The sequence below is a fragment of the Mustela putorius genome, unplaced genomic scaffold (assembly GCF_011764305.1).
Source record: "Mustela putorius furo isolate JIRA1106 unplaced genomic scaffold, ASM1176430v1.1 tig00003858_pilon_pilon_pilon, whole genome shotgun sequence".
In the NCBI taxonomy this organism is placed as follows: domain Eukaryota; kingdom Metazoa; phylum Chordata; class Mammalia; order Carnivora; family Mustelidae; genus Mustela; species Mustela putorius.
The window spans coordinates 30,669,859-30,695,716 of NW_025422010.1; the positions used below are offsets into that span (position 1 = coordinate 30,669,859).

The 25,858-nt window shown below is 37.6% G+C and overlaps 1 protein-coding gene across 4 annotated transcripts in view; it reads right to left on the minus strand.

Moving 5' to 3' along the window:
- RPRD1A (regulation of nuclear pre-mRNA domain containing 1A) overlaps window positions 1-25,858 on the minus strand; it is a 77,150-nt gene that overhangs the window by 41,145 nt on the left and 10,147 nt on the right. For 3 of the 4 annotated variants that reach the window (XM_004752290.3, XM_004752289.3, XM_004752291.3), the window contains exons 2-4: window positions 3,529-3,658; window positions 240-346; window positions 63-160 (exon numbers count right to left, since the gene is read on the minus strand). In XM_004752290.3, coding sequence (XP_004752347.1) covers window positions 63-160; window positions 240-346; window positions 3,529-3,658 — 335 coding nt within the window. Of the gene's footprint in view, window positions 1-62; window positions 161-239; window positions 347-3,528; window positions 3,659-3,764; window positions 3,836-25,858 lie in introns of those variants that run through there. The other variant, XM_045065518.1, reaches the window with a different exon arrangement.

Below are 25,858 nucleotides of genomic sequence, written 5' to 3' on the forward strand. Positions count from 1 at the left end.
AAAGCTTGGTGGCCACATGAAGTAACAGTAATATAACTTCCTCAACAGAGAAAAACTTCTACCTGTGGTGGTTCACTTGGAGATCCCAGAGAAGAACAGTTTTCATTTTCATCCACCTTTATCTGTTCATAAGTTCGCTTCCTAGGCTTCTTATCACCATCTGAAAAGGGAGAACACTGAAGTTTTAATGAAAGCAAACATTTTAACGAAGAGATCATGATAAAAGATTACACACTTACACAGAGCTTGCTTAAGTTGTTCTAATACATCATTCTCATAAACAGACCTTTCTTCCCAAATAGATAATACCCTTCCAAGGTGCTTCTTACAACTTTCATCAGTTTCACTAAAGAAAAAATACAAATAATAATTAATAGAGCTACTGAAAAGGTAATGGGGATTTTCAATACAATCAGACATTCATTCCCTGAAAAAAGCTGTTCAAATGTTTACTGAGCACCACTATGTGACCAGAAGTCCAGTGGTGAAGTGATCAAGACAGACCCACTCTCTGCTTCCTTTAAAAGCTTTTAGACACATATTTTTTTAAGATTTTATTTTTAAGTAATCTCTACACCCAAAATGGGGTTCAAACTTACAACCCCGAAATCAAGATTCACACACTCTACCCACTGAGCCAGCCAGGTGCCCCCAGACACATTTTAAACAAAAATTTACAAGAAAATGTAAAAGTGCTCACACTGGCTACTAGGGGTTTACAACGAAGATGCCCCAACTAAATGGGGGCTGAATATGAGGCTAAGAAGCTTCCAAATAGGTGACTTTTAAATTTATTTAACAAATACGTATTGATCAAGGCTATCTGTGACACTATCAGAGGCACTATCTTTGAGATACAAATGGAGCTTTATTTATGGCAGCTGGGCCACAAAAAAGGGCCACAAAAGAGAACAAGGTATTAAAGACAAGCATAATGCAGAGGCCTAGCCCACTTCAAAACAGATTTAAAAATATATCTGAGGAAGTGTTATTTGAGATCTAATGACTGAACAACAGGAAAGTGGCAAACAGACGACTCCCAATCACCTCCTACTGCCTTCATCACTACCACTGTAGACTGAGCTATTATTACTTTTTGCCTGGATTTCTTAAGTCTTCTCATTGGTCTCTTAGGCTCTTACATCTTTACTCTATGCTCTACTAATGTCAGTCAAATCATACAGCTCTTCAATCGCCTAGCAGCTATCAATCATACCAAGCATAAAACCAAAATCCTTATTCTGGACCACAAGGTGGACATGTTCTACTTCCTGGCTACTTCTCAGTCCACATTTTCTAAATACCTTCTCCTGTACAAATCTCCTTGCTGATCCTCAAACATGCCCAGCACACATATGTCTCACTACTTCTGCTAAGTATTTCCTCTACACAGAATCCTCTCCTAGATGCTCAAGTGGCTCATTTCATCTTTTCCTTCAGTCTCTGTTCAAATGCCATCTCCCCAAAATAGTCACTCTTTCATTTCATGATATAAAGTCCTCATATCCTCTAGTTCTTTCCTTAATTTCCTCACAATACTTAGGACTAGCATAATATATATTCATCTATATATCTAGTTATTACTTTTGTCATCCACTGAAATGCAAGCTCCACTAGGACAGAACTTTATCCTGTTTACTACAGTATCCTTAGGGCCCAGCACATAGTAGGCAGTCAATAAATACTTTATTGAATTTCTCAGGAGAAGCAACATATTTAAAAGCGTTAAGGTAGAAAGAACTAAAAGAGTGAGTTTGGTTAGCTTTAACTTGGACTATGAATTGTGTGTGTGGAAGAAATGTGAGACAGGAGTCTGAAAATGTGGATAAGGCCATGAAGCAACACCTTAAATCTTGCTCAGGACTTTAGACTTTATCTCTGAGACAAATGAGACCTCAAAGGCAAGGGAGTGTTATGATCAGCTCTGTAACTGGCTAGTTTCCTAAGTTGGTTAAACAATACTAGAGGCTCCTGCAATTATAAAGAAAATGACAATATGGGGGTTCTTGGGTGGCTCAGTCAGTTGAGTGTCTGCCTCAGGTCATGGTCATGATCTTGGGGTCCAGGGATCAAGCTGCATCTTGGGCTCCCTGCTCAGTAGGAAGACTGCTTCTCCCTCTCTTTCTGTCCCCACCTTCCCCAATGTTCTCATGTGCACTCTCTCTCTAAAAAATAAATAAAATCAGGACACCTGGGTGCTCAGTTAAAAAATAAATAAATCTTAAAAAAAAAAAAAAAGAAGACATTATGGGAACTGGAATGGAAAAAAATCTAAATAACTGTGGGAACTATATACACTACATGGGATAAAGGGAGTGAAGGAGAATGGAGAATTTGATATACTATAAATCACATTATCAGAGAAAGCTAAAGATGACACCTAATTTCTCATATGGCCATCTGGATAGATAGAGTTGGATCCACTTAGAGAGTGAAACATAGAGGAGAAACAAGTCTGACAGGGAGCAAGGACATAATATGAGTTCAATATGAGACACAGTACATTTGAGATGTCTGGAGGCATGCAACCAGAAATCCATCAGGCAACAGGACACACAGGTCTAAAACAAAGAAAACACATCTGGACTGGAGAATAAGACTGTGAGATATTAGGGTGTGGATAATAACTAAATACATGCAATGTATAAAATCACCAGAGGTCAAGAGTATGACCACAGAAAGAGGGCCTAGGACTGAACTCTTAAGAAATGCCAATATCTGAAAAGATGACAAAAGACATTATCTAAAAGGAAATATAAATAATACTCATTTAAGAATAACACAGAGCAGTATTTCATACACTGTAATTTTTGAAAAATGCATCCACTATGATTAAATTAGCAAGGCATGCCTGGAGTATATTTTTTATCCTTAAATCATTCAACAGAGATCTTCAGAGATTTACCCCTGGATTCTGTAATTTACACTGATTTAGTAGTTTACCCCCAATAATGCTTACTAGTAAACTACCAAATATTTGCCTATGTTTGGACATAAGCATTAAAAAGGACATTAAGCCAAAGCACTGACTTTTACCTTCAGAATTTTTCTGTAGCAAAATTTTTCAACAGGCTTATTATTCTAAATATTCTATACTTCCACAGCATTTTGAAATGTTATGATATATATCCAAACACTAAAAAAACCTCAAAATTATAAGCAATATGAAAGGAAAAGGCATGATGTTTATCCAGAAATATTAGTCAGAAAAATGATAGCTTTATAAGCACACAAATTTTTAATTCTTCTTAATGAAGTTCATTCCAAAATCGCAGTTACTTTTGGTCTCTTAAAGGAAAGCTGTTAATTCAAGTACTCCAAATATCCACCATTGCAACAGTTCAAAAATTTCCCTTCATACAAAGTATTTAATATATTTACAAATGCCATTTATAGTTGTCTTTTCAAATGAAAATTTCAAAGAAATTCATTCCATTTTTTGTTGAATGGCTTACAGCAAATTTTAACAAAAGCACATATTATGCAAATTTTAAAACAGATTACCTAGTACCCAAACAATTACCATACCTTGAAACATGTTTAAAAGCCTCCACTATAACTGGTGCAAAATCTTTTGTAAACTCCGGCCCCTTCCTTTTGCTGTTCTGAATAACATCATTGGCTAGGTAGAGAAAAGTAAGCTTCCTGTTTGGTTTGGCTGAAAAATTAAAAAAAAAAATTTTTTTTAATTAAAAATCTACTTAAAATATCCTCATTTAACTTGGACAAACTTTCTCAATATCTGAATCAACAAACCTACTAACCTTTATGTATCATGTTCAACTCTAACTTCTCATTCTACCACCAAACTTATTAAGTCACTATTCTTTAACTCACTAGAGGTTTCTATAGTTTCTGGAAATACAACATGAGGGGGAAAAAAAAAAAAGACTCAGTAGGAGAAATTAGTCAACAATTAGTTTCATTGACTTACTAAGCTGCCCAAACTACTTACCTTTGATTCCTGTCTTATCACCATTCCCAAATGAGCAGTTTTATACAACAAAATCCTCAAGTCTATAAAAATGCATCTCTGTGAATCAATCTGTACTAAATCTTGTTAAAACTATTTAACACTACGTGAAATACAGATTATTTGAAATAAGATGGTGACTGGTCATGTTAAGATGGAACCCTAAAGACTGAATATATGACTGTTTCAATAACCACACTGATTTTAAAGTTATCATTAAATTACTGTAAAATAAGAGTACAAAATGTAAAATACATTGAAAGAGACTTCATTTCAATTAATTATGTGTGTTTTGTTTATGAAATAAATATTTCCCAAGCTAATAGAGTAAATGTTAGGGAGACCAAAAGGGCAGTTTAGATTTTCAACCACTTTTACACCCCTATTTTTTTAAGATTTTTTTGTTATTTATTTATTTGACACAGACAGAGATCACAAGTAGGCAGAGAGTTAGGCAGAGAAAGAATGGGAAGCAGGCTCCCTGCTGAGCAGAGAGCACAATGGGGCTCCATCCCAGGACACTCCCTGAGATAATGACCCAAGCGAGCCAAAGGCAGAGGCTTAACCGAGTCACCCAGGCTCCTCTGGATTACACACCTTATATAACTGAATTCATCTAGACAAAAAGATGTCTCTTCTCACAACATTCCATGGATGTAGTCATCCTTCTAAAAAAATGGAAGAGATTTCTCCAATTGCGGGCCAGAATACATTCTTAGTAGTTACAATGTTAAGTTGTATAGTATTAAGTCCAACCCAAATAAGAGTCATACATATAAGTAAATTTAATTAGTGGAACATATCTTTTTTTAAATTTTATTTATTTATTAGACACAGAGAGAGAGATCACAAGTAGACAGAGAGGGGGAAGTAGGCCCCCTGCTGAGCAGAGAGCCGGACACGACACGGGACCGATCCTGAGATCATGACCCAAGCCGAAGGCAGAGGCTTAACCTACTGAGCCACCCAGGAACCCCAGTGGAACATATCTTTTATATTGACTATTTTCATAATGTAATTTTACTAGGATTAAATATGAATTATTCAAAGTAGTACAGTTATATTCAGCACTGGACTCTGCGGCATCCACATTCAATGGTGGAAACTTATGGTCAGGACTGATAATTGAAGGCTCAATTTATGTGGGCCAGCTTAGTGGATTTAAGACAAAATGAGCCCTCTCAATTTGAATATTCAAGTTTAATCATTCAACACATTAAAAGCCACTTCTAGTTCACATCTTTCTTGGGAGGAAACTAGTGACACACACAACCTTCTTATAGGAAACTAAAATACTGAGTCAGAAATGACCAGACTCCCTTTTACGAAGATGGTGCCGAAAGCTAAGAAGGAAGCCCCTGCCCCTCCTAAAGCCGAAGCCAAAGCAAAGGCTTTGAAAGCCAAGAAAGCGGTGCTGAAAGGCGTCTACAGTCACAAAAAAAAAGAAGATCCACACATCACCTATGTTCCGATGACCCAAGACTCTGCGTCTCCAAAGGCAATCCAAATACCCTCGCAAGAGCACCCCCAGGAGAAACAAGCTTGACCACTATGCCATCATCAAGTTCCCCCTGACTACTGAGTCAGCCATGAAGAAAATAGAAGACAACAACACACTTGTGTTCATTGTGGATGTCAAGGCTAACAAGCACCTGATCAAACAGGCTGTGAAGAAGCTCTATGACATTGATGTAGCCAAGGTCAACACCTTAATCAGGCCTGATGGAGAGAAGAAGGCATATGTTTGGCTGGCCCCTGACTATGATGCTTTATCCGATGTTGCCAACATAATTGGGATCATCTAAACTGAGTCCAGCTGGCTAGATCTAAATACAGTTTTTTCATGATAAAAAAAGAAAGAAAGAAAGAAATGACCAGACTTTACAAATCTATGCCATCCATTCCATAGACTCATTTGCCTATCTAAAGATAGGGCCCACTACTCTGCTTTTGAAAGTTCTGGAACAGAACTAAGATATGGAAGAGAGGGCAATAACAAAGACCAAGTTCTGATTCTTTTGGCTCTTGTACAGTTAGATAAACCATTCAGTATAACTGATTAAGAGAGCAGGACCCTTTCTCATGAAGATGACCATAATGACAATTTTCCCAATATTCGATCCTGTCTCTTTTTTACCTATCCCTACCCAAAGAAAAGGTTAATACTACTTTTACTATGGTTACACACTATTATTCTAAGCACTTTACATGTACTACCTAATTTACTCCAAATTATGTAAGGTACCATCACTATCAGCATTTGACAGTTCAACAAATAGGCATCAAAAGGATTATCTGCCCACAGCGAGATATCCAAGAAGGGATCAGCCAGGATTTGAATCCAAAGTCCAACTCCTAAGCATTCTGTCTTAACTGGACTATGCCTCTTATGACTATGTTATAAATGAAAGGTGGTTATCTTTTGCAAAGATCAAGTAGTGACTCAACCAAAATATTTTAGAATATTAGCAGCACTATTCACAACAGCAAAAGGTAGAAGCAACGCAAGTATCCATTGACAGATAAGTGAATTAAAAAAATGTGGTAGTCCATACAAATGGAATCATGACACATGCTACAACATGAATGACCCTAGAGGATATTACGCTAAGTGAAGCAAGCCAGTAAACAAAACAAAACAAAACTACTATATGGTTCTGTTCCTATGAAGTACCTAGAATAAATTCAGAGAGACAGAAAGCAAAAGGTGACTGCAAAGGGCTGGGGGGAGAAGTCACAGAGAGTTATCATTTAATGGGTATAAAGTTCCAGTTTTATAAGATGAAAAGAATTCTAGAAATAGATGGTGATGATGGTTGCACAGTAGTATGAATATATCCAATACCAATAAACTGAACACTTAGAAATGGTTAAAATGGTAAATTCTATTATGTATCACTCAAATTTAAAAATGTGTATTTTAAAATACCTTTAAGTCCATGGGCTATCATCTCTTAAAAATAATTTAGAATGGTTTCTACAATGTACATTAAAGCAAAAATTCACAAGATTTCAAAATATATTTCCCAGCATATTCAAAAAAACCCCCAAAAAACAAAAAACAAACCCAGAACTACAGCATGGATTTGGTATGAGGTCCAAATTTCAAGACTTTATTTTCCTTTTTTTCCCCTTGTAGAACCCAAGCTAAAATATGAGAAATACCTAGGAACTGCTATAATGAATATTCTTCTCCAAATTTTCAGTAAAAAAAACTAAAACTATGTATATCTTCATATAGGGCAAAAATAAACTAATGGAACTTATCACAACAAGCAGTTCCCAAAGAAAATCACACACACAAAAAAATTTTTTTAAAAGATTTTATTTATTTGACAGAGAGAGAGAGATCATCAGCAGGCAGAGAGAGGGGGGGGGAAGCAGGCTCCCCACCAAGCAAAGAGCCCAATGAGGAGCTCAATCCCAGGACCCTGGGATCATGACCTGGGCCGAAGCCAGAGGCTTAACCCACTGAGCCACCCAGGAGCCCCACAAAAATGATTTTCTAGTGAACTTTGATAATAACAGAGCCACAAACTGTTATTAAAGCATACAAAATTAACAGCAAGAGCAAACAAACCATTTCATAATTCCTTAAAGCAAAAACTCTGTTGGCAATAAAATGTAATGCTTAAAACTGGGTCTGACCTAATCACTTCCTTTATTTTTATTGTCACAGGGTTCCTTATAAAAAGTTATTTTCTAAATTTTCTATTCAATTTAAATAACATTTAGGGGCACCTGGGTGGCTCAGTGGGTTAGGCCTCTGCCTTTGGCTCAGGTCATGGTCCCAGGGGCCTGGGATCGAGTCCCGCATGGGGCTCTCTGCTCAGCAGGGAGCCTGCTTCTCCTCATCTCTCTCTCTGTCTGTCTCTCTGCCTATTTGTGATCTCTCTCTCTGTCAAATAAATAAAATCTTTAAAAAAAAAAAAAAAGTAAATAACATTTATTTAATGTTTGCTATATGCCAAGGACCATGCCAGGCACTGACCTTTCCTGTTCAATCAAGAGTTTTCAAGCTCTATACAGACTGGCACATGACAGGTCACATCATTTAAAACGTGAGTTCTCTTTATTCCTTCTCTCCACTAATGTATCATGCCAACATTGGAAGCAATCATAAATATAATATTATAACCCAGTGTATCTGTATGTGTGTATACTGTTATTTTTGTGCCAATAAAGTATAACCAAATAAGGACCAGGCAATATTTTCATTGGGAGGAACAATTTTCTATCTCACCTCTCTGAACTAAAAGTTCTAAGCTACAGCGGGTATTAAGTATAGCCCCTTTTCCTTGGACCTTGTATGTGAACAGGTAAATCAAAACAAATAAATAATAATAGAATCTGGCTGGCTAATATATGAGGACATAATATTACCTAAAATGTTGAGCATATCCCCCAAAAGAGCAATACAAATTCAGTTCATCACATAAGTCAGAAAGAGCTACATAATAATACACAATTAGACAATATGAAACAAACTTTGCCAGTCAAAGGACTACATAAATGTCACCTGGTTGCAGCAACTCATGATCAGTTCAGAACCTAGTTTTACTTATTCACAATCAGAAGGTGAGAGCTCTGGGGCACCTGGGTAGCTCAGCCGGTTGAGCAACTGACTCCAATTCTGAGTCAGGTCATGATCTCGGGGTCATGGTTCTGAGCCCCATGTTGGGTTCCCACACTCGGCACAGAGTCTGCTTGGGATTCTTTCCCCTTCTCCTACTCTCTCTCCCTCTGCTCCTTCCCTCAATTGTGTATGTTCTTGCTCACTCTCTCCAAAATAAATAAATACATAAATAAATAAAATCTTTCAAAAAGTGAGAGCATCATTACTTATTTTCTTACAACTGTACAAACCATATATGCCTATTCATTTTGATATAAAGCAGAATATCATAATTTAAGGTAATCACTCATGTTTTTGTGGTGACTGAACTTTAAAACCACACTAGATGACAATGCAAATAAATACAACAGCTAAAATTTTACTGTGTTATCTATTAACACAAGAACCTCTTTGTAGAGGAAGCCTACTACATGGGAAAAGCAGCAAAGAAACCTGAATAAACGAATATATACACAAAGACACACACACACACACACACACACCCCACACACCAATGAACACTACTATAGCTCTTATAGGAGGAAATCAGAAGAAAAGCCATTATCTTGAAACAAAAATCTACTAAAGATTTACTAACAACTGCGGGACAGCCTCATGTAATTCCCTGGTAAACTGATTATTACTATAAACTACAAGACATGTTCATATAGATGAACAGTTGGTTATATGGCAGAAACTGCTTTAACTCTCTGCCACAGAAAGTGCAAAGTCCACAGGTGATTCATGAATAGATTCTATCTGTCCTAGACAGAAGCAAGAGTTCAGTCAGACACAGCTGGCTGCTTCATAACAACTGAGGTGGGTGAAAAATGAGGGGATAAAGCCAGTGTATTCCCGTACCACTGAAACAATGCCTCAGACTTTTGGCAGCCCATCTCTTGCTTTAAAACTCTTCAAAGATTATTCGCCAGATAACACTGTAAATCCTTAACAGAAACTAAAGGCCCAAAAATGTCTGTCTCTGCCCTCTATACTATTCTCTCTTCATGCCCTATACAACACTCCTCTAACTTCCCCAACTCCTAACCATCCTTTAGACCTCAGTTCAGCAGGTTCCTCTGTTTCTCCTGCACCACCCAGTCCACAGGTTAGGCAATGCCGATATGCTCTCACAGCACCCCATTCTTTCCTATAGAGCACTTATTCCAACTACAACTACTTCCATTTAATCTACCTAATGCTTCCCAACTAAACTAAGTTTCATCGAAAGCAACAACCGTCACTCTATCTACCCATCTATGGTGGAATTAAGCCCAGCAGTTGATTCAAAATTTGTTTATTTACTAAATCAGTAATTTTTGGCCTAAACCTCTTCCTTTAATTATTTGTTCCACTAAGCTGGTTTTTGGTTTTAACCTTACCCAGCATAGCAGAAGGGGGGAAAATGTAAAATTACACTGCTCTCAGAAAACTCAACTTCAAATTCAGATTATGAGACAAACTTTCTTTCAGGTCAAGCTAATCTTGCTTATTTTCAAAGTACTGAGTTCAATTATTTTTATCTCCTCCTCCATTCTAGAGCTCTTACAAACCAATAATCTACAGAAAAACGGGCTAATGTGAATGGAAGGATGAAATAAACAAAAATACTAAGCTTTTAAAACCAATTATTTTCCACCTATTAGACTGATCAAGGTCAAAGTCTGACACTAACTAAAGTTAGCAAAAGTATGACCAAGATTATCACCTTTAGATACCTTCAGACACTGGTGGTTAATATATACTAGTGCAACCTCTTAGAAAATTAATTTAGCAATACCTGTGAAAAGTGTAAATGCACAAATCCCTTGACCCTGCAAATTTCATGTCTAGGAATTTACCCTATGGACATATTATCATAACTGCACAAAGAAATCACTATGGATACACATCACAAGATATAAATAAATAAATCATACTATATCCATACAACCCAATAATCTACAGCTGTTCAAAAATGAGACAGAGGGGGGCGCCTGGGTGGCTCAGTGGATTAAGCCGCTGCCTTTGGCTGGGGTCATATCTCAGGGTCCTGGGATCAAGCCCCGCATCAGGCTCTCTGCTCAGCAGGGAGCCTGCTTCCCTCTCTCTCTGCCTACCTGTGATCTCTTTCTGTCAAATAAATAAATAAAATCTTTAAAAAAATGAGACAGGGGGCGCCTGGGTGGTTCAGTCAGTTAAGTGTCCAACTTAATTTTGGTTCAGGTCATGATCTCAGGGTCATGGGCTCAAGTGCAATGTCTGGCTCTACCCTCAATGTGGAGTCTGCTTGAGAGTCTCTCTCCCTCTGCCGCTCTCACCCCTCCAAAAAAAAAAAAAGAGAGAGAGAAATTTATATACTGATACAGAAAGGTATCTCAGACACAGTGGTAAGTTACACACATTCACACAAATACACAGTAGACAGACTTACTTCGGGGAAGATCAAGAAATAATTTGGGAAGGGGTATGTGTCAAGAATAACCAACTAAGATTTAAGTAATAAAGGGAAAACACATGGTGCACCTGGGTGGCTCAGTGGGTTAAGTGATTGACTCTTGATTTTGGTTCGGGTCCCAATCTTGGGGTCATGAGATTGAGCCCCACATTAGGCTCCCTCTCCTTCTCCCCCTGCCATCATGCACTCTCTCTCTAAAATAAGTAATTTTTGAAAAAAATATAATAAAGGGAAAATACATGGGTTATATATTCAATAATTAACTTGGGCCTACATGCTGAAAAGGGCTTCTGGGTAGTGCTCACTTGATGCTCCAATCTGACTTTGTCTTATAGGTACATGATCTCTCTTATTTCAATATTTGGTAGAAAAACAAAATGAAACAAAAAACCCAGACCCAAGCAAATGGACATCTTCCCCAGTCTAACAGGTCGAAGTTCCTGAAATAATTTCAAAAATTTTTATTTTAGTATATGCAACAAATGAATTTTTAAAATCTTGAAAAGAACAAACTTCATCCCAGACCATCAGACAACTGTAGAAGACACTGTCAACTGGAAGAGTTCTGGAAGAATACATGTCATACAGTTTATTCACATTACACTTCTACAGTGGGACTGAGACTAAATCTTTTCTGCTCTTCTAAAGATAGTATTTTAAAAATAATACAGTGGAATTTCCACAGTGACTATGGAAAACAATATGGAGCTCCCTCAAAAAATAAAATACAGAATTACCATATGATTTAAGAATTCCACTACTGGGTATTTACCCAAAGAAAACAAAAGCACTAATTCAAAAAGATATATGTACCCCTATGTTTACTGCAGCATTATTTACAACAGCCAAGATATGGGGGCACCTGGGTTGCTCAGTAGGTTGATCATCCAACTCTTTTTTTTTTTTTTTTTAAGATTTTATTTATTTATTTGACAGACAGAGATCACAAGTAGGCAGAGAGGCAGGCAGAGAGAGAGGGGGAAGCAGGCTCCTTGCGGAGCAGAGCGCCCGATGCAGGGCTCGATCCCAGGACCCTGGGAATCATGACCTGAGCCGAAGGCAGAGGCTTTAATCCACTGAGCCACCCAGGCGCCCTGATCATCCAACTCTTGATTTCAGCTCAGATCCTACTCTCAGGATTGTGAAATCAAGCCCCATGTCCAGGCTCAGCGGGAAGTCTGCTTGAGATTTTCTTCCTCTCCTTCTACCCCCGGCCCTAACAAGCTCTCTTTAAATAAATAAATAAATCTTTTTTTTTTTTTTTAATTGCCAAGATATGGGAGAAACCCAAGTGTCCACTGATGGATAAAGAAGATGGATATACTGTGGAATATTCATCAGCCATAAAGAAGAATAAAATCTTGCCATTTGCAACAAAACAGATGAACCTAGACAGTATAATCCTAAATTAAATTATGATTTCACTCATACGGAACTTAAGAAACAAAACAAAGGGAAAAAAAGAGAGAAACATAAAATCAGACTTTTTTTTTTTCTAAGATTTTTATTTATTCTTCAGAGAGAGAGGGAGAGAGAGCGAGCACAGGCAGACAGAATGGCAGGCAGAGGCTGAGGGAGAAGCAGGCTCCCTGCTGAGCACGGAGCCCAATGTGGGACTCGATCCCAGGACGCTGGGATCATGACCTGAGCTGAAGGCAGCTGCTTAACCAACTGAGCCACCCAGGCGTCCCATAAAATCAGACTTTTAAATACAGAGAACAAACTGGTGATTGCTGGGGAGAGGTGGGTGGTAGGGCAGGTGAAATAAAGGGGTTTAAAAGTAAACTTATCACAATGAGCACTGAGAATTATATAGAATTGCTGAATTACATTCTACACCCGAAACTAATAATACTGTATGTTAATTATACCTGAATTTAAAAAATATATGACTATTTTCTTATAACTAGCACTGCTCTTAAAGTTTATTGTGTATCTAATTTAATCTTCAAAACAACCCTACACGGTAAGTTATTACCTGCATTTATCAATGAAATAATTATTTAAGTAATAAAAGGCATTCAAAGAAATGCACTGAAATTAATTAGCAATCCAGAACTCATACTGTGGTCCCTACACATTTTGGCAATAAAAGTAGGAAATGCGTAAGATGAGCCTGGCATGACTTGTCAATGATAAAAAGCAAGAAAGCTATTTAAAAATCACTGGGGTTGTATCCAAAGGATATGGGTGACCCTCAGAGGTTGCCACTGGCAAAAGAGCATCAAAAAGAATGACTTATAGGGGCACCTGGCTGGCTCAGTCGGTTAAGCATCTGCCTTTGGCTCAGGTCATGATCCCCGTTCTTTTTCTTTTTTTTTTTTTTTTTAAGATTTTTATTTATTTGACAGAGATCACAAGTAGGCAGAGAAGCAGGCAGAGAGGAAGGGAAGCAGGCTCCCCGCTGAGCGGAGAGCCCAACATGGGGCTCAATCCCAGAACCCTGAGACCATGACCAGAGCCGAAGACAGAGGCTTTAACCCACTGAGCCATCCAGGCGCCCCCCCACCTCCGTTATTTCTTATAAGACCCCTGGGCCTTATTTGGAAAGTCTTTTCACTACATAAGACTAGACAGAACTATAAATGCATTTTTTCCTAACATAATTCCATAGCGGATTTTTTTGCAGTGTTACATCTTTAACCGGATTAACTTTAAATATGGTATTGAGTAGAAATTTAAGAATCATTTTTTAATATTCTAGTTCTTCTCCCATAAATATAAAGTGTCGTATTTACCAAATGCCTGCATAAAATGGGTTCCCTCCTAAGTATCTACTCTGTTCCTTTCATACACATTCCTCTTCCTGTACTGACATCATAGTTTTCTAACTTTGATGCCTTTAGAGATTGTGCAGATACCTAAAAAAGCACAGTATTTCCATTACTGTTTTCTCTTCAACATTGTCAAAATTCATGGGGCACCTGGGTGACTCAGTCAGTGAGATGTCTGCCTTCAGCTCAGGTCATGATCTCAGGGTCCTGGGATGGAGCCCCACATTGGGCTCCCAAGCAGGGAGCTGGCTTCTCCCTCTCCCTCTGCCTGCCACTCCCTCTGCTTATTCTCTCTCTAATAAATAAATAAAGATCTTAAAAAAAAAAGTCAAAATTCACAAGACAAAAATTAAAAATTGCCTTGGCTCTTCCTCTACATTTACTTTTCCCAATGACCTCTAGAGTTAGTTAAATTTCTTGTAAAAGAACAAATTTCTTATAGACTGCCCTGACTTTACAAATTGATTTGGGAATAACTGGCCTTTTTGCAGTGTATTTTTACTTAGCACTTTAACATACTATTCTGCTGTTTTAAATTTTATAAGTGTGTATTTTTTTTTAAAGATTTTATTTATTTATTTGACAGAGAGAGATCACAAGTAGGCAGAGAGGCAGATAGAGAGAGAGGAAGCAGGCTCCCTGCTGAGCAGAGAGCCCGATGCGGGGCTCGATTCCAGGATTCTGGGATCATGACCTGAGCCGAAGGCAGCGGCTTAACCCACTGAGCCACCCAGGCACCCTATAAGTGTGTATTTTAAAGCAATAAAAACTAAATGTGTTTAGCATAGTTATAATAAAATAAGCTTGTTAAAATACTAATACAACATGCAAACCAGAAAGTATCTTATAATATCTAAGACAAGAAAACATTAGTAAAAATACTAGTCTCAGAGTTTCAAGTGATGTGTCCCAGTTCCAATATAAACACCAGTTGGTAGGGAACTTGTGTTTCCAGGAAGATGGAGCAGATGTAGTTTTCCCTATTTCTCCTGCAAAGTACAACTACCAAACATAAGAAAAGAAACAAAGGCAGACAGGGTAGGAATCTTTGGGTCAGTTCTTGGAGTTTTCTTTTTGCCTTTAAGTCAACAACCCAGAAATCCTAACACGTGCCGACATTAAAAGTTCCAACACAAACTTTTCATTCTAGCCAAATGACCAGGAGAAGAGAAGCCTAGAAAGACATGAAACTTTTGGACAATAACCAATCTACTCTAGCCAAACACCACAGGGAAAAAAAATAAAGCAGTACAAAAAACTGTGCCCGCCCACATCCACACTAACAAAGGCTAACTGGGAAGCCAGGCTGTGATGTAGAGCCTATCACCTCTCGGGAGTGATGTCAGAGAAGGCAAAGTTAGGGAGGCCTGGACTTCCATTACCATCCAGCAGTAAGAAGGCACTGCCCCTTGGGATGGAGTCACAGGAAGCCTAGAGGAGAGCCAGGACTTCCACAATGGCCCAGCCGTCCTAAGACCCACATTCCTAACCCCCAGTCTGTAATGTCAGCCACACTCCCACTTGCACACAACAGTAACAAAGAGTAACTCCCTCCCCTGATGGGATAATGTGCTAGAAATTCAGATAAAATAAAGTCCAGATTCTCAAACAAAATATCTCTCAAACACAAAATATAGATCAAGCAAATTATCATTCATTATACCAAGAACCAAAGGGATCTCAAATTGAATGAAAAAAGACTATCAATGTTTGCTAACACTACGGTGATAAAGATACTAGAAGTATCTGACAAAAATTTTAAGCCAGTCATCATAAGAATGCCTCAACTAGCATACACAAATATCCTGAAAATACAAACTTATCAAAATTTGTAGAATAAAGCTGAAGCAGGGCTGAGAAACTTTTAGCACTAAACGCATATAATGGAAAAGATGAACAAGTCCCGAATCAATAATCTAAACTCCCACCTCAAAAACCTCGAATAAGAGCAAAATTAACCCAAGAAAACAGAAAGAGGAAATAATAAAAGCAGAAATTACTCAAACTAAAACAAAAGTAGAAGAAAAAGAATCCATGAAAGATAAGCTGTTTTCTCCCCCAAGTTTTACTGAGATTTAAATGACATACATCACTGTACATCAAGTTTAAGGTGTGCAGCATAATGGTCTGACTTACATACACTTTGAAACACTTAATGCAGGCTCCTGGGTGGCTCAGTGGGTTAAAGCCTCTGCCTTCAGCTCAGGTCATGATCCCAGGGTCCTGGGATGGAGCCCCACATCGAGCTCTGTGCTCAGCCAGGAGCCTGCTTCCCCCTCTCCCTCTCTGCCTTGCTCCTCTGCCTACTTATGATCTGTGTGTCATATAAATAAATAAAATCTTAAAAAAAAAAAGAAAGAAACAATGCAATAAGTTTCATATCCATCATCTCATATAGATCCAAAAAAGGTTTTTTTCCTTATGATGAGAACTCTTAGGATTTACTCTTAAAAACTTTCATTTATATAATACAGCAAGATAAACCAGTCATCATGTTGCACACTACAGCCCTAGCATTTACCTATCTTGTAACTGGAAGTTTGTACCTTTTGACCCTTTCTTCCAATCTCCCTCCCACCTCTGGTAACCACATGTTTCATGTTTCATTGAGTTTCTGTTTCTAGGGTTGGTTTGTTTGTTTGTTTTAAGATGTGACATATAGGGGCGCCTGGGTGGCTCAGTGGATTAAGCCGCTGCCTTCGGCTCAGGTCATGATCTCAGGGTCCTGGGATCGAGTCCCGCATCGGGCTCTCTGCTCAGCAGGGAGCTTGCTACTCTCTCTCTCTCTCTCTCTGGCTGCCTCTCTGTCTACTTGTGATTTCTCTCTGTCAAAATAAATAAATCTTTAAGATGTGACATATAAATAAGATCATACAGTACTTGTCTTTCTCTGTCTGACTTATTTCACTTAGCATAATGCCCTCCAGGTCCACCCAGGTCACAAATGGCAACAGTCCTCATTTTTATAGCTGAATAATATTCCATTGTGTATATATACAATAATTTCTTTATCCATTCATCTGAGGATGAACACTTAGGTAGTTTCCATGTCCTAGAAACTGTAAATAATACGGATATTAACATGGGGGTGCAGATACCTTCTCAAGTTAGCATTTTCATTTCCTTTGGATATATCCCAGAAGTGGAACTGCTGCATCATATGGGAGCTCTATTTTTAATTTTTTGAGGATCCTCTATACTGTTTTCCATAGTAATTGTATCAGTTTATAATCCCACCAACAATGCACAAGGTTTCCCTTTCTTCTACATCCTCTCTAGCATTTGTTATCTCTTATCTTTTTGATGAGGGCCATTCTAGCAGGTGTAAGGTGATACCTAATTGTGGTTTTTATTTGCATTTTCCTAATGATTAGTAAAGTTGAGCATCAAAGAGCTGTTTCTTTGAAAATATGGATAGAATTGACAAACTTCTACCAAGAATGACAAGGGAAAAAAGGGAAAACACAAATTTTCAGTATCAGAAATATCATTATAGTCAATATGGATACTAATGCCATACAACGAACAACCCCAGACATGTATGTTTGACAACTTAGGTGAAATGGACTACACTTCCTCAAAAAAAAAAATAGGAACTACAGCAACTCACCCAATGTATGATACAGAAAATCTAAATAGTCCTATGACACTTAAGAAAATTGAATGTGTAATTTTTAAGTTCCCAAAAAAGGAAACTCTAGATCCAGATGGTTTCTGCTAAATAATTATACCAAATATTTAAAGAATTTTTAAAATTCTACACAACCTCTTCCAGGAAGTAGGGGGAAAATTCATCTTATGAAGTCAGTGCTACTCTGATTTTAAAACAAACAACACACACACACACAAAGTGGACCAAAAGTCCTTATGAATACAGATGTAAATATCCTTAACAAAACTTAGCAAATAGAATTCAGCAATATGTAGGGGCACCTGGGTGACTCAGCCATTAAGCTTGTCTTTGGCTCAGGTCATGATCCCTGCATCGGGCTCCCTGCTCTGTGAAAAGCCTGCTTCTCCCTCTTTCACTCTCCCTGCTTGTGTTCCCTCTTTTGCTGCATCCCTCTCTGTCAAATAAATAAATAAAATCTTAAAAAAAAAAAAAAAAAAAAGAAGAAGAAGAAGAAGAAGAATTCAGCAATATGTAAAAAGAATTCATAATCACAGACAAGGGGGATTTTTGGTAGGGATGTACACCTGGCTCAAGATTTGAAAACTGATCAATAATACAGCATATTAAGACTGAATTTAGAAAATCACATGATCAATTGATACAAAAAAGGCTTAATTCATCAACATTTTATTTTAAAATCTCTCAAAAAACCAGGAATAGAGAGGAACTTCCTCAACTTGATACAAAATCTAAAAATAAAACTACAGATAATGTTCTAATGGTGGAAGACTGACTTCTTTCCCAGTAAGGAAAAAGACAAAGATATCCACTCTCCTTCTTACTCAACAGTGCTTGAAATGCCAGCAAGTTCAATAAGATGAGAAAAAGAAAAACACAGAGGTCAAAGATGAAGAAATAAAAGTGTACCTATTTGCAAATGATGTAACTGTCTTCACAGAAAAATCCCAAGGAAATCTACCAAAAAACTCCCATAACTAAGTAAGTTCAACAAGGTCAGAAAAAACAAGATAAATGCTTAAAAATCACTTGTATTTTAACATATAAGCAATGAGCATGTGGACAATGAAATTAAAAATACAATACCATTTTAAACTGCTCAAAATAGCTGAAATACTTAAGCGTGAAAACAATAAAACACATACAGGACTACATAATGTTGACTGTGAACATCAATGAAGATCTAAGGAAATGGAAAGCTGTGCCATATTTATGGGCTGGAAGACTCAAAGTAATAAAGATGTCAACTTTCCCTAAACCAATATACAGCATTAAAGAACCCTTATCAAAATCTCATCAAATAGCTTTTATTAATATAGATGAGATTATTCTAAAGTCAATATAGAAGAGCAAAGGAAGGAGCACAGCTAAACCAATTTTGAAAAATACAGGAGGAACCAGTTTACTCAACTTCAAGATACAGTTGCAGTAACCAAGACTACATATGTTGGGGTGCCTGGGTGGCTCAGTCAGTTAACTTCGGCTCAGGTCATGAACTCAGGGTCCTGTGATCAAGCCCTGATCAAGCCCTGATGGAGCCCTGATCAAGCCCCGATCAAGCCGCGCATCAGGCTCCCTGCTTAGCAGGGAGGGTGCTTCTCCCTTTTCCTCTGCTGCTCCCCCTGCTTGTGGTCTCAATTCTCTCTCTCTGCCAAATAAATAACCTTTTTAAAAAAAAAAAAAAAAAGAAAAAAAAAAAAAAAGAAAGAAAGAAAAAAACACTATGTATGGTATTCATTGGTGGATCTATTGACTAGAGAACCCAGAAATAGAGTCACACAAGTAAGTCCAAGTTAGTTCAAAAACAAAAGTGCAAAAGCAATTTAATGAAAGAACGACAGCCTTTGAACAAACTGCTGGAGATTCTAAACATCTACATGCAAAAATCGAAGCTTGACCTAAATTTCACACCTTACACAAAAATTGACTCAAAACAGATCATGGACTTAGGCAAAATTATGTGAATATTTTAGAACAAAACATAGTGGGGGATAAAGAACAAAATCCAGGGCTAAGCAAGGTTCTTAAGTGACATCAAAAGCATAATTCAGGGGCACCTGGGAGTTCAGTCAATTAAGTGCAGACCCTTGATTTGGGTTCAGGTAGTGATCTGGGGGTATGGAACAGTGCCTAGCACTGGGCTCCCCACTTATCAGGGAGTCCATTTCTCTCCCTCTTCGTCTGACCTCCCACCCCCTGGCTCACTGGGGACGCACGTGCAAGCACACCTTCTCTCTCTCTCTAAAACAATATATTTTTTTTAAAAGCATAATTCAAAATGCAAAAATTGGATAAACTGAGGTTAAGTAGGGGATGTGCTGGGAGTGAAATGAATATAGGGCAACAAAATTCCTTGCAGTGTTGGAAATGTTCTTTATCTTGACTATAATAATGTCAGTATCACAACTCTGCTGTGCTTTTTATTCAAAATCTACTTTTTTGGAAATTACAAAAACGAGTTCTGCATGATGTTACCACTGGGGAAAGCTGGCAAAGGCCAAACAGGAAGTAGTATTTACAACTGAATGTGAATCTACAATTATCTAAAAATATACAGTATTTTTTTAAATTTCACATTAATATCTCTAGTTTCAGGGCTAAAAAAAAATCACTACACAAGCAATGCCCATAAAAGGTAATTGGAAGAAACCTCACATGGTATTTGCATACTATTTACAGACATTAATAGCAATGTCTTTGATTTCACCCCAAGAGGATCTGAAAGCTACAGCTTTAAAAATTAAAACTACTACTGTATTAAGTTAGGCAAGATTAAGATTAAATAAAACAAAATTAACATAAAATATTCATGGTCTCTATTAATCTGAGAGCAGTTTTCAAACTTTCTGCTCTCAGGACCCCTTTATACTCTTACCAATTATTGAGAACACCAAGAGATTTTACTCACATTGCTCATATTTATCAATGCTTACTTATGTTATTAAAAATTAAAACAGAAGATGGGGTGCCTGGGTGGCTCAGTGGGTTAAAGCCTCTGCCTTTGGCTCAGGTCATGATCCCAGGGTCCTGGGATCAAGCCCGGCATCCGGCTCTCTGCTCAGCGGGGAGCCTGCTTCCTCCTATCTCTCTGCCTGCCTCTCTGCCTACTTGTGATCTCAGTCTGTCAAATAAACAAAATCTTTAAAAAAAAAAAAATTAAAACAGAAGAATCTTAAAATATTAGTTCATTTCATAGTAGTAATAAAAAATTAGATGTTAACATAATGTTTAAAAAATGTATTTCCAGGGCACCTGGGAGGCTCAGTGGGTTAAAGCCTCTGCCTTTGGCTCAGAAACATTTCATTAGGCAGTATCAAAAGTCCCATGTATAAATATCATTATTGATTTCACTGGAAAAGTGTTTAAAAATATTGGGACGTTGTTAGGCTCAAGATGACACATGAACTTTTCAAAAAATCTATTCACAGATGACATGATTTTATTTATAGAAAACCCTAAAGATTCCACAAAATAGATTCCACAAAAAAGAGTCCACAAATAACAAACCTACTTAGCAAAGTTGCAGCATACAAACTCAGGACTCAAAATTCAGTTTCTATAAATTATAATAAACAACCCCAAAAGGAAACTAAAGAAAATTCCATTTATAATCAGATAAAAACAATAATGTAATTAGAAATAAATTTAACAAAGGAGGTGTAAGACTTGTACACAGAAAACTATAAAACACTGCTGAAGGAAATGAAAGAAGACATAAATAAATTCAAATAGATCCCATATCCACGGGTAGAAAGACTCACTATTGATAAGATAATACCCTTCAAAGTGACCTACAGATTAAATGGAAACCCTACTAAACTCCCCATGGCATTTCTGCAGAAATAAAAAAACCCAACCTAAACTCATATAGATTTTCAAGTGATATAAAATGCCCAAAAGAATCTTAGAAAAGAAATTATGTTGGAAGGCTTGTACATCCTGACTGCAAAACCTACTAGAAAGCTACACACATTGGAATAGTATTGTACAGGCATAAATACAGGCAAACAGATAAAGGAACAAAATAGCCCAGAAATAAATGCTTACATACAGAATCGTTAGTCATTATGGAAATACAAATTAAAACCCCAAGCAGAAGTGCCTGGGTAGCTCAGTCATTAAGTGTCTGCCTTCAACTCAGGTCATGATCACAGGGTCCTGAAATCAAGCCACACATCAGGAACCCACTCAGCGGGGAGCGTGCTTCTCCCTTTTCCTCTGCCTGCTACTTCCCCTACTTGTGTGTGTGCTCATTCTTCTAACAAATAAATCAAATCTTAAAAAAAAAAAAAAATTAAAAACAAAACCCCAAGCAGATACCACTCCACATTCATTAGGATTATTTTCAAAAACAAAACCAAACAAAACAACATACAAAATAATAAACTTTGGCAAGGATTTGCAGAAATTGGAACCATGCAGGACTCCTGGGTGGCTTAGTTGTCAAGCATCTGCCTTCAGCTTAAGTCATGATACAAGGGTCCTGGGATCAAGTCCCACATCGGGCTTACTCAGCAGAAGTCTGCCTTTCCCCCTGCCTGTGGCTCCTCCTGTTTGTGCTCTCTCTAACAAATAAATAACAAAAAATCTTTAAAAAAAAAAAAAAAAAAAAGGAGAGAGAGAAAGAAATTGGAACCACTACAAGTGGGAATATAAAATGGTGCAGTTGCTATGGAAAACAGTATAGTGGTTCCTCAAACAATTAAACATAGAATTATTATATGACCCAGCAATTCCACTTCTGGATACATACTAAAAAGAAACAAAAAAGCCATTCCAACATATATTTGCATAACAGCATTATATCGAACAGCCACAAGGCAAAAGCAACAGATGCATCATTAACAGATGAATAAATAAAATGTGGTATACACATAAACCGGAATATTATTCAGCCTTAAAAAGATAAAAATTCTGGCATATGCTCCAACATGAATGAACCTTGCAGACATACGAAGTTAAATAAGCCAGTCATACACATAAAATAAATTATATGATTTCACTTCTATTAAGTACCTACAGTAATCAAATTCATAGAGTTTAGAAGGGTGGTGCCAAGGGCTAGGAAAGGAGAGAATGGGGACTTATTTTTTAAAGAGTATGGAGTTTCAAGTTTGGGAAAATGAGAAGAGGTCTGGAGATGGATGGAGATCCCAGTTGCAAAACAATGTGAAAGTATGTAATGCCACTGAACTGCTCATTTTAAAGATGATTAAAATGGTAAATTTGTATTACATATACTTTACCACAATAAAGAAAGGGGCACTGTGTACACAAACACACACAAATATATACTCACGGGTCAAGATATAACGAAATTAGTAATGTGAACGCTTTGATTAGCAGTCAGGAATGTGATATATTTTTAGTTGTGAATGTGGTATGAAAAACATACTGAGTTTTAGTACAGAGTGGTCCCTCTGCCTTGATTAATATTTAGGTACTACCAGTTTTCACCCACATCAGCTTTTACAGTATCATAGCATGTTAACCATTAAAAGGGGAAAAATGTCTTAGAAGTATTACAAAAATAATTTTTACCTGGTAGACTCATACACCCCCTAAAAGAATCTTGGTGATCCACCAGCCAAACTTTAAGAACATTACTCTAAGAATTGATAAACACAGGAAGAACAGAACAATATTACAGACCAAAAAAGGAAATGTTCATAACTGAAATTTATTATTTGCCTTAAGATGTCAGAAGTTCCTAAATCAGGCACTGTCTTTAAAGGAAACAACAAATGGTGCCTGAATGGCTCAGTTGTTAAGTGTCTGCTTTCGGCTCAGGTCATGATCCTAAGGTCCTGAGATCAAGTCCCACACTGGACTCCCTACTCAGTGAGCCTGCTTCTCCCTCTGCCTGCTGCTCCCCTTGCTATGCTCTCTAAGTCAAATAAATAAATAAAATATTTTTAAATTAATTAATTAATTGAATAAAAGCAAACCATTCTGCAATATTCCTTCCAGCTCTAGAAGTCTCAGATACTACATACTTTCCAGCATTCATTCAATAACTCATTCAACACATATTTACTGAGTATCTACCTTGTGCTAGATTCTGAGGCAACAAAGGAATAGGCTCAGTCCTTCAGTAAAAAGAACCATTAAAATACTTAATGACAAGCACTATAACAATAGCAAAAGAAACTACTTGGGAGGTTATACCACAGACTATGTCAGAGTTGGAAGATTTGGCAAATTTAAAGGTAAGACCACTGAAAGGGAGTCTGGGGAGCAGAAAGAAAAAGAATAAAGAAAAGTGAACAGAACCTAAGGGTTCTGTGGCACACCACCAATACAAGAGGAGGGCACATAAAGAATATCTGAAGAAACAATGGCCAAAAAATGCCCCCAAATCTAGGAAAAACATGAATCTACAAATCCAAGCATCTCAATGAACTCTAAGTAGCATAAATTCAAAGAGACCCACACTGAGACACATTGTGAAAAAACTTTCAGAAGACAAAGAATTTTGAAAGCAGCAAATGACTCACTGTCATGTACAAAGAAAGCTCAATAAGACTGACAGCCAACTTCTGAGCAGAAACTATAGAGGCCAAAAGTAAGTGAGATGCCATATTTTTATAAAAAACTGCTGAAAGAAATCTGGCAAAACTATCCTTCAATACTAAAGAAGATAGTTTTCAAACAAAAACATTTCAAACAAAACCCGAGGGAGTCTGTCACTAGTAGACCTGTCCTACAAGAAATCCTAAGGGACATTAGATAATAACTAAAAGCCATAGAAAGATCACCAACAGAGACAACTACATAAGTAAATATAAAAACCAGTATTAACATATGTCTTGGTCTGTAACTCTTTGTTTCCTATATGATTTAAAAGACAAATGCATAAAACAATAATTATAAGTCTGTTGATGGGCATACAACTTATAAAGATGTAACTTGCAACAATAATAACATAAAGGGGGAGACAGCTGTAGAGGAACAGTTTTTGTATGCTATTGAAGAAAAGCTGGTACCAATCCAAACTACACTGTTACAACTCTAGAATGTTAACTGGAATTTTTCTCCCCCTAAAAAAACCTCATCCCCAAAACTAGGACTAGGGACTATAAATGGACAATTAACTCTTCCTTCCTGGAGACTAAAGGAAGTTGCAGAAAGAAGTCATGAGATTGGGTGTGAAGCCTGCTTAAGATCCTCTCACTCTGGGGCACCTGGATGGCTCAGTGGGTTAAAGCCTCTGCCTTCGGCTCAGGTCATGATCCCAGCGTCCTGGGATCGAACCCCGCAATCGGGCTCTCTGCTCCTCAGGGAGCTTGCTTCCTCCTCTCTCTCTGCCTGCCTCTCTGACTACTTGTGATTCTGTCTAATAAATAAATAAAATCTTAAAAAAAAAAAAAATTACCTCACTCTCTCTCCCTTTGCCCCTCCCTCATGCTTGCAGTCTCTGTCTCAAAAAAAAAAAAAAGTATATAAAAGCACACAAATGTGCAAGGTGTTTACATCACTTAAAAAAAAAAAAAAACATTTTATTTATTTGAGAGAGAAACAGTGAGAGAGAACATGAACGAGGAGAAGGTCAGAGGGAAAAGCAGACTCCCCGTGGAGCTGGGAGCCCGATGTGGGACTCGATCCTGGCACTCCAGGTCATGACCTGAGCCGAAGGCAGTCGCTTAACCAACCGAGCCACCCAGGTGCCCTTTGCATCACTTTTTCTGAGGAGAAATTCACATAATATAAAATTAACCACATTAAAGTGTATAATTCAGCGGCAGTAAATGCATTCATAAGGCTGCACAACCATGACCTGCATTTAGTCCATTCTCCATTCCTACCCCTCCTCCCAGTTCCTGGCAACCACTTTCCATCTCTGTAGATTTACTTACTCTGGGTATTTCACACAAATGGAATCATAAAGTATGTTACCTTCTGTGTCTGGCTTCTTTCAACTTCACAGGTTTCTGAGGTGCATCCACACTGCAGCAGAATTAGCACTTCATTCCTTCTCATTATATGGCTGAGTAATATTCTGCTGCATGAATTCCACTGCACCACATATATTTATCATCCACTGATGAACATTCAGGATGTTTCCACCTTTTGGGTATTGTGAATAGCACTGCTATAAGCGTTCTTGTAAAGTGTATGTTTGAATGCCTAAATATTTCTATTCTTACGAACATATATCTAAAAGTAGAATTACTCGGTCATAAGGTAATTCTATGTTACATTAGTAAGTAGGACAACTAGTTGGCTGAAGAGGCTAGATACAAGGAAATTACATGGAGGATACTTAAGGGTGCTAGGAGAAGAGGAGGATGTGGGCAGTAGAGATATTATTTAATATAGCAACAAAATAGCTGAAAGTGAGGCATGTATGCAGAGGGTCCAGGCCAAACTTAAAGTTCTGAGCTTAGGCAACTGGTGGACAGTAATCTTTAACTAGAATAAGAAAGCT